General features: G+C 39.9%; 1 protein-coding gene across 1 annotated transcript; it reads right to left on the bottom strand.

Annotated features, from left to right (window-relative positions):
* Window positions 1-479: 479 nt before the first annotated feature.
* LOC130579778 (glioma pathogenesis-related protein 1-like) lies at window positions 480-8,719 on the bottom strand. Its single transcript, XM_057376839.1, has 6 exons — window positions 8,443-8,719; window positions 6,023-6,268; window positions 4,194-4,306; window positions 3,422-3,504; window positions 1,668-1,694; window positions 480-1,581 (listed from the first exon to the last, which is right to left on the bottom strand). Exons 1-6 carry the CDS (start codon window positions 8,623-8,625, stop codon window positions 1,349-1,351), a joined length of 885 nt encoding a protein of 294 aa, XP_057232822.1. The 5' UTR covers window positions 8,626-8,719; the 3' UTR covers window positions 480-1,348.
* Between the last annotated feature and the right edge of the window lie 1,430 nt (window positions 8,720-10,149).

Below are 10,149 nucleotides of genomic sequence, written 5' to 3'. Positions count from 1 at the left end.
ATTAAACTACAAGTTCACAAGCTGTTACAGCCTTTTTTTCTTCTTTCTTTACTTGTGGTGGGCAAGCGTCTCTCCTGTCCTTTAGATTTCTTTGTTAGTATTTGTTTGGCACCTGTAATCCTATTCATAGCAATCACTATGCATTGCAGAAAAGTTTTGGATAAATTTTTTTCTTGTGATGAAAATAGATGCTGTTAAGGCTGTTGCTTTTTTCTCTTTCTTTTCCTGATACATTTTCTTCATTTCCATTACAACCAAATTGTTYTAAAATAAAGCTACCTTATTTATTTATATACCAGTCATTCAGTGTCATTTCGCTCTATCCCACCTCAAGGGATCTGTTAGCAAGAACCTTGGTTAGGGCTCATTTTTTGTGGGATGACATATTGCTGTGTGGCTCAGAATTGGAATCACTGTTCTTAAAATATTAGAAGAAAGATAAAGGAGGGAAAATAGCTTTAATATTGATAGCACAGTTATGCATTGCTAATATCAGCCAGAATCTCCTGTCTTGAAAGACTGCTTTATTCCCCTTACTAATAAACATATATTGGAACAATAGGGGCCTGGTTGAGGGGTAAATGTCTCTTAAAAGAAACTGAATCCATCAGTGGTTTGGTCTTTTTAAATGAGGCTGAAATCTTCAATTTCTAAACCAGAATCTGTCCTGGGCTCATTTCATCTTCTGTCTGTTTCCTGCTGCCTGAAAGCTCAGGATGGCTTTCATCTACTCTTTATTTTAGATATTTTCACCATCTCACATCCTAAAATTAAGATTTCCCCATTGACACCCTACCTTAATCCTTACTCTGTCATCTTTCCCTGGTATTCTTCTATTTATGGAGAACAAAGATTAACTGAGAGCAGAACTGAATAGTGCAACTGACAGTAGAGTAACAGGCTAAATACAACAAATGACAAGCTTTACTCCTGTTTATAGAAAGTAATATTTGCAGTTAAATCTCCATTTTCTGGCGAAAATTGTGCCTGGGATAACTGAAGGTTAATGAAGATCAATTACTGCTTTTTTTGGATGTGCCCCTTCATACATGTCTTTGTRATGCCTCAGGTTTCCAGGAGGATTGTTAAGCACATGGAGTAATACGTAGTCTCCGTGGTCCCTCTAGTAATCTACCCCTAGAGCTAAGAGGCTTGTACAGACATAGAAGCATGTTGCAACTACAGCCAATATTTGCCTTGAGTGAAGAAGCAGCCTTTCCTATGCTGGATAAACATCTCAGGGATAATGAGAGATGACCAAAAGTGTTTTTTTTTTTTTAAATTAGTACAATTGTATGAGAGTAATACAGCAGTAATACAGGATGACTATCAATATCTTAATTGACTATTACTCATAAAAAAATGTGTGTGGAAATCGTTGTTGTACTAGAAGTACAGCACCAGCACTCAGTACGAGAAGAAGTGGCCTTAAAATTAAAACACTGAGGCAGTATTGGTCACAAGAGGGATGTGGATGCTCAGCAGGTGGGATGGATGGTGGCACAGGAGGCCTGGGGGGATGGGGCCGTGGTGGCTGGGGCTGCGGCTGTGTATCCCAATCTGGATGCCAGTTGGCATAACCTGGAAGTCAGGGAAGAAACAGGTGTTAAGACCCATCAGACTTAGCCAAAATTATAAAAGACCATTAAGAACAATTTGATACGTACTTATCAGCTTCTCACGTTCTGTATTTTCTGCAAAGAGATCAGAAGAGGAAAGAAATGTGAGTATCATTCAGTGGTGGTTCTTAATGTAAAGAGGTAAGCTTTTGCTGGTGATGCCAGTTAATGCCTAAAACATCTTGAAAGGGGGAAGCTGGCCAGCAAGAGCAGGCTCCCAGCTGGTGTGGAGATCATATTTTTTACTGAATTGGAGCAGAAGCAGAAAAAACAGCTGTATCAGGAAGAATTGTGTCATGGGGATGAGGGAATAAAAAATAACAACAAAATATGGAATTTATTTTAAATTGTTACACATATCAAGTTTCAGTAATTGCAGACAGACAATTATAACTAACTTATTACAGACAATTGCAGACAGACAATTATAACTAATTTATTACAGAAGTACATCTTAACTAAAAGTTTTGATGCATTCGCAGGATTGCCTATGTGCATCCTATTGAAATTCCTCATTTGCACTATAGGAGAAAACAGTAAAAGCGGGTGATAGGCTCTCCCTCCCCCTAGTCTTTGAGATATTTCTAGTTTTCCTGTGATGCATCAGTCTGAGACTTTGAGTCAGCCAGGATATTACAGAAGGAAATAAGAGCACCAAATTTTCAATAATTTCTACAGCTGATGCTGTCTAGAGCCTGGGTCGTAAAGACCATCCCCATTAAACCTCTGTATAAAATTCTATTTGATTTAAGACATTGCTGCATGTCCTTTAATCTCTGTTTATTTAAAACATGGCCCAGTTTGGGACTAGGTGTGTTGACATAAAGGTCCAACCCCTGCAAACTGCTGTTTGGAACAGATTTAGAGTGACAGGGTGTCACAGGCTGTGTGTTTCCCTGCTGTGCCCACACCCTAACACCAAACAGACGGACCCAGCACCGACTCACTCTGGTTCAATATAGGAGGGAGGGAGCAGCAAGGACCAGGCTGAGCCCCTTGCCATTGCCTGCTTCTCTCCCAGGCCAGACAACACATTTGCAGRGAACACATCCACCCCAGAGAGGCTTTTACTCCTTTCATTGTTGCATCTTTGCAGGGTTAGGGAGGAGGTTGTGCTAGCTCAGTCCCACACTGGGTCCCAGCACCAGCCAGGCATCCCACTGCTGCCCCAAGCCTGGTCCAAAGGGGTTACCAGTCCTTTATTAATTGCTCCTCCAGATTTGATTAAAATCCCCTCATCCCTCGAGACTTTCGAGCTCTGTTACAACTGTTCATTTAATTATTTTCCAGCAGCACTCTGATAACACTGAGCATACTAAGGAAGAGTGTTACAAACAAGCTTTCACTGCTCTTTTTCAGAACTCAGAAATAACTGCTTTTCAGTAGAGTCTTACTATCTATTGGTTCAGAAATACAGTTGTCTGGAAAATGCATTAGGACATGCTAAACAAGCAAGAAAGCAGAAGATAAATCTCTGTTTCTGCTGGTAAAGAAGAACCAGACAGTGAATATTTGTTGGGGCTAAAATTTTGGATTTGACTTCCTGACCAGATAAAAGGGAGAAAGCAATCTAACTGATACTTCGCTGCATCAGAAACTCTGGCTTCTACTTCTGAGAGCTTTCAACAGCAAAGTATTCCAATTATCTCCTTCTAATACAATGCTCCAGGGTTTGGTACTGTTGCTGTGTGATGTTCTACCACCCCGTATGCACTTAGTGCAGATTGACTTCTTGTATTTCCACTGYTAATTATACCACTTCTATTCTATGCAATTTTCTAAGTTGGTCGCTTTGGTCTTACCACAGAGCTTGTCTACACACTTGTCATTACTGCATCTACTGCATGGCTGTCCTTCTTTATATGGTTTTCTTGGGTAATTCCCTCTGCAAAACAGAAACAGTTTTTGTTAGCTGTCATTGAAAAATTATCAGGGGGAGGGATTCCTTTATAAAAAAAACTGGTCATTGAAATAGTTTTAAATTCTTTTACACCAGATTAAAGCTGTCACTGGCATGGGGAGCAGTTGACTCTCATCACTGGGAATTAAAGAGACTYCTCAAGCAACACAGTATTATTGTAAGCATACAAGAATCTGCCTCTAGTCCCTTATTACCCATCTGGATTTTAAAAAATAAACGTGTAAAAAGTAAGTCAACATATTGCAAGATACCAGATAAACTAAAGGACTGTTTTATTTCTTAAATTACAATGTCTTGTTTGAAATTTGGGTAGGGCTATGGAAAGATGTAATCTCTCTGAAGTGGGAAGATTGCACCTTTTCCACTTTTCCTGCAGTGAATGAAGTCAAAACAGATTTTCTTCCACCATTTGTCTTACAGTGAGTGCTCTCAGCTATGATCTGCTCTCCTGCTTTAGAATGGGATTTTCTACAGTTGCAGCTATGTCCAGTAGGTTCTGTTCCCAGTGGCCAGGGTAAGCTTGCCTTGGGCAAGTTTCATGAGGATGTAGCTTATTCTACAATTTGTTACAACAAAACATATTGGCATCTGATACCAGATTAGTTAGGATATTTAAAAAAATAAAAAGAACTCAAATGTTATAATTAACTTACGGTGGCCCATAGTCACAAACAAAGTGTGCTGCTTTGAACAGTCCTGGAAAATTTTCAACTTCATTGCAGAAGTGAACTGCRCAGCCAACTTTGTAACTCTCTGCCCAAACAACCTGCAGGACATGGAAATACATAATGTACTGTTCAAATACTRCCAAAGCAACAACATTAAGGCAGGAAGGAGAAGGGAAGTATCTCAGGGAAATTTAAATCAGCTGACACAGGAACAACTTAAACAACCTGAAGGGCAGCTGGGACAAATCACTGATAGGTAGCCATTTCTGCTTTCATTATGTGGCTTCCCTGTAAACGTTAAATTGCCAGGGGATAATCCCTTTCCATCATTACTGGAAGTAGAACTTGGTGTCCTGGTTTTGCTCGGTCTGGTTTTTTGGTGATGGGGGGATGGGACCAAGAAACCACAAAGATGGCTCCTTTGACAAAGTTCTAGAAGCTTTCTCCTTCTTCTCCAGCAAAAGGAGCTCTGCCCCYTGTGTTTTAGAGCCAATCCATTATGGCTCTGAGGTTGATGGACAGGCTGCTGGTCAGGCCTGGGCCAATTGCACAGGCTTGTTACACCTCTGTGATGACGTATGGTCTTGTACTTAAGAAGAATTCAAAACAAGATAGAGTGTGGCTGCCATTTAGTTTTTAGGTTGTTAGTATTTCATTTTTAGTATCATGCATTGGGGGAGGACAGAGGAGGAAGGTGAGGAGATGTAAGAAAAAAATGGAAAAAATGGAGATCACAGTAAGAAGAAGACAGATGTTGTGCTATTGCTGTGGTGCTCGAACATGGAGAAAACAAGCTGTTCTCGAAAGGACTATTTCTTCAATGGGAGACCTGTATAGAAAAGAGAGCGACCTTGCTCTGAGAAAAACCTGGCATTTGAGGAYTTTGATAAGCCAAAAAGGGGGAAGAGGCTTGGCCCCCCCATGACATACGAAGTGAGTTGACACGTGGAAGAAATTGTGTTATGCGGGGGAAGAGGTGCCTCCCCTGCCCCACATCTGAAGCAAGCAGATGCTTGCAAGAAGCTGGGTTCTGCCAGGAGATTTGACAGCGTGGCCTTGGAGAACTGTTCTCCTTTCTCCCATGAGGTAAAGAAAAAGAATCCCATGCCATCAGCAGTTATACACTGACTGTTTCTTAGGAAAAGACCTTCCACAGCTTGGAGCTGTAAGGACTCTTCTCCTATGGTGCTGGACGATAACCGTAATGAGTAATTTGATCTATGTTAAACTTTCATCCCTGTCCCTCTTTGCACACGGGAAGGCATGGAGGGGTGGAGAGGGACGACCTGGGAGAGAGCCAGGTTCCCAGAAAGAATAACAGGTGTCTTAAAATGTCTGTTTTTATTTTCTTCTCCTTGTAAATTTTTTCCCTGTCTTTGTTTCCCTCCCTACTGTGATAGTATTCTTAGTAGYTTTTAGTAATATATCMATTTTGCAACTTAAGTTATTCATCCTGTCTGACCATTTTCTGGAGCATATACATATCTTTCTCTCAATTATGATATCTTATCTAAAAGCCATACATTTTAGTGGTAACTGGGCTTTTGCTTTCCCTTCTGCCTCTCTGGTGGGGGGGGGGGGAAGGGAACGTCGTTGGGTGCTTTGGCTTTCGGCCCAGTTCAAACCACGACACCTGGACATTACTGAGGGTTGTAATATCTATTTCCAATCTCATGTGATAATGAAGTGGGAGTTGCAAAGCCCTGCTGTAATTCCTGTTCCAAAGCAATCTCTTCCAAGCCTGTACTCAGATTTTCAGTGAAATTAGACCGCCTGTATATCAGACTATAAAGCACTGGGCATCTAAGACTCACCTGAGTGTAGTGACCACACATGCCACTACATTTATTGGTGCTGAAATCATAGCTGCTGACTTCATTAAACCAGGCCTTGAGAGCGGCATCCACAGAGAAGATGTGGGCCGTGCCAGTCCAGATGTTTTCTCCAACATGTCGGAATGTAGGGTGCATTTTCCCTGGCACTTCAAGGTAGATATTGTGCTTAAACTTGCACTTCTTTGCCCATGCTTTGGCAGTCTTAGCTAAAGCAGCRTCCCAGGACTGTAGAAAAGAAAGAAAATGTACTATAACCCTATAACCTTCACTGCAGTGACTTAGCTGAATTCAAATATTTTTAAATAGGAACTTGTAAGAGTTCTTTTCCCCTTTTCCACTTCTCATCCCTGCATTCAGTTTCTTTCTCTCACTTGACATTTCTACTCCCATGGCAAATTTTTGTCTTCTTTCTCCCTTAGCTATTGCAGGACACGCAGTATCTATCCACTATCCTGTTGTATCTGACTGTTAATATACTTAGAGCTGGAGGGCAGTCTTTAAGCTGCTGCACCTGAGAGGGGGTAAGTGTGAAACTCCCAGAGGTACAGGAACTTGTGAGGCTTTGTACCTAGGAGATTTGCACTTTGCAATTATTACCAGACCAGGTAGGAATTCTGTTCCGCTGGTGAGGACAGAGGGGAGAGTCACAGCTGCTCCCTTCCTTACCTCCTTCTACTTCTTTTCATTTCTCCTTCCTCAGCAGATGGACAAAGCAAATGAAAGACTCACTCATCTCTGCTAGGCTGAGAAGAAAACACTCCCATCCAAAGAGGTACAAGTGATAATTTGACAGCCTAATGCGGGAGATTTACAGAAAGATTTTATGCTGACAGGTAAAGTTCAGTACAGGGAAATGCAAGTTAAGGGATGTGACAAAAAACTGAGTTTGTGTTCATAACAGGTTTGGAGATGGGTATTACCACTTGAAAGTAGTAGACTATTTCCACTTGAAAGTAGTAGACTAAAAAGCAAATTCTTTGCAAAGGAATGGAGAATAAAACCATGTATAATCACACTTCTGTAGAAGTTCTGTTAAATGCTGTGTGCAGCACAAAACCCCACCTCAAAAAAAGGAACCCTAGAACTAGACAGAGCAGAGAGAATATGGAGTAGGATGATCATCCTCAAGTTCAGGGGGCTTTCATATAGCAATGGAGTGTTCTGCGCCTTCAGTGAGATAGATCTGGTCACCTTGTGTGAAGTAGGTAAATAAAAAACAATAATTGCTTCTTCCAATACAAAGACCAAACACTATTAAATGAAGCATTAACAGACTCAAATCAAACAAACACAAGGAAATAGCTTCATACAACCTCTGGTTAGATTGTGCAGCTTTTTACCACAAGATGCTAGGAATGATAAAAATTTGTATGACTCCAGGCTGAAAAAAACCAGAAAGAAATCCATCAAGAGCTTGTAAGAACCATGCAACACTTTGATTCAAGAGCTTTAAATATATTTGGTTTTCTGATTTTCCAGAATTGCTGGCTTTGTTCTGAGTGGGTAAGTTTGCTTTTGTGCACTAGCTTTTTAAATTAAACATTGTTTTTAAAATGACAAGGAATTGAAGTCACTGGCACTCTGAATCTCATCCCTTTACTGTGAACTTCCATTTGTAGAAATGATTCATACTCTGCATGTGGTTATGCATTTAACTTCCTTTCCATCTATGCAGCACTGCTGGAGGGCTAGGAGAAGTGATATGCACTGATGGGGGTTACCTCCCTCAGCTAGGTATACACATTTTTCCTTATGTATTCCACTGAAAAACGTGTGACCTACCCATAGCCTGTTCTGATATCCATTGTATTTGCAGGAAGCTGCTATTCAGCCTAGATATTACTATCCCTACTCTTCAAACCCTGCTACAGCAAATGAAGATCAGGTATCTAAATGGATGTCCTGGCAAAGCCCTTTATTCAGCACATGTTCTAGATTAGGAGAAACATAACACATCCTGTTGTGCAGATTGCTTACTCAGGAACTTTTTAAAACCAAAGGGCTTCCTTGTATTAAACCTGACCTGATAAAAAAAAAAAAAAAAAAAAAAAAAAAAGAAAAACAAAACAAACAGATTACTATCCCTTTTAGAAAGAGGAAGAAGACATACTGAGAACCAAACACTATATTTTGCAATACAACGCTTTGCTCTGGCTGAAGTTGAGAGTAGCTAAATCTTGTGCTAAAAAAAAAAAAAAAAATTGACTTCAAATTATTAAAACTGAACAATAATGTGAATATTAATGTCTTTTTTATTTCTTATGAAGAACCAAATATATATGTTACAGAGATCATTAACTGAAATGGAAAGAATAACCCAATGCAAATGAAGAATAAGATGGGCTAAATCAGCAGCCCAATCTATAATAGTTTCAAGCAGATCACAAACACYGCCTTACCATGCGAAACATATTGCTGGCTGGTGGATTCACTTYGGATCGAAATGTGTTGTGAGCTCTCACACAATCTTCAATGAACTTTGCATCTTCTATGTCAGGCAAGGGATATTGCAGATAAGCATGAAAGCAGGTGAAGAAATCTAGTAAAAATAATGCAGCAAAGAAAAATGTATTTTTCATCATTCTACAGAGGTGTTTTTAAGTTTTAAAATGAAAAATCTYGTAAATGGAGATGATATTGGCGAGCAGTTTTTCAGAGGTTGTCCTCTGGTGCGGAAGCACTTGAAAGTGTCAAACAGGAAGTGAAGTGCAATTGCTTAATAAGACATCATAGCTGGCAGTTAAAGGGTAAAGCATGAAACAGGCATGAATATCAGCAAGGAGCAACACTGCAACTTTACATCTCTTTGTGTGCTCCATCTTGGTTGCCTGCCAAACTACTCTGTGATTGTAGGTCTTATCTGAAGAGATGCTGCAGAACAGCTTTCTTAAAACCTGTAACAATCATAAAAACTGTGGCTTTGACAAAATAGAAATATGCCATTCACTGATTTTCCAATAGTATTGCTTAATCATACCAGCTTAGTTACAGTTATGTTGCAGGACATTGCTTCCATTTCAGAATAACTCAAGGAATAAACAGAATTTGGAAATCTGCGCTTCAGATTCCTGAACAGCACCTTGCTGCAGAACAGACATTCTGGCCTGGTTTGGTGTGTAACAAAAATAAAATCTGGAAATCCCAAGCTTGAGTATGTGTTGATTCTCTCCTTCTGTAGCTATTTGTTATTACCTGCTAGCCTGAAATCACTGGAGAACTTCTTGTACTCCTGGAGAGCAGCTGCAGGATTAACACTCCTGGTCTAACATTCCARGTTTGATCACTTCCTGGGGCAGTATTATGCTACATGTTGGCATTTGTATTGTCTCCCCAACTGGTTGATTTCTACAGGCTGGTTGATTTTTTTTGCCAAACCCAAACCAAATTGTACAAATATTGAAGAGCCTATGAAGAACCATAAGGTTTACGAGCTAAGGTCTTATAACCCAGTTTTAGGTAGGTTTACAGGGAAAATTTATTACAAATAGATCGTGAAATTTGTTAATGTGTCTCATTCCCTGCTCAGTTTTGCTGGTCAGACTTAATGTAAAACCATGATTATCCCATAACTAAATGCAGTTTGCACAAAAAATATAATCACACTGTAACTGCACCATTCATTTAAGAGTACAGTCATCTTGCACTTATATATGCGTCCAGATGAAATTCAATGTTTGGAAAATAAACTGAGATTTTAGGCAGTAGGAAATTTTGATGGGTCCAGGATAGACCAGGTTATAAAATTCTTGCCTGCATTTCTGGCTCCATCTAGTGACACTACTTAAAGTAGAAGTCCAGCCTGCCCTCAAACCTTTATGTTTTCCCAAGAGAGAGTTTTAGACTTTTACCAGCATTAAACAGTGGATCTTGTCAATTAAGTCTTGGGATTTGGATATCACATTATATTTGTCTGGACAATACAAGTATTGCCTATCCTTGCACAGATCTCAAGTGAAGCTTAACACCATAAACTGGGAGCTGGGTATGTGCAAGCTTTACAGCCCCATAATTTTGAATATTTCCCCATGTTTACATTCCCCTTTCCCACTTCTCACCTGCTTTCAGTTTAAAATGGCCATAAAAACAAAACCTCACATTCTTAATTC

Source organism: Malurus melanocephalus, unplaced genomic scaffold (genome assembly GCF_030028575.1).
Source record: "Malurus melanocephalus ecotype Western Australia unplaced genomic scaffold, MMel_1.1 scaffold_10, whole genome shotgun sequence".
Classification (NCBI taxonomy): domain Eukaryota; kingdom Metazoa; phylum Chordata; class Aves; order Passeriformes; family Maluridae; genus Malurus; species Malurus melanocephalus.
This window is presented reverse-complemented; position numbering and strand designations above follow the sequence as displayed.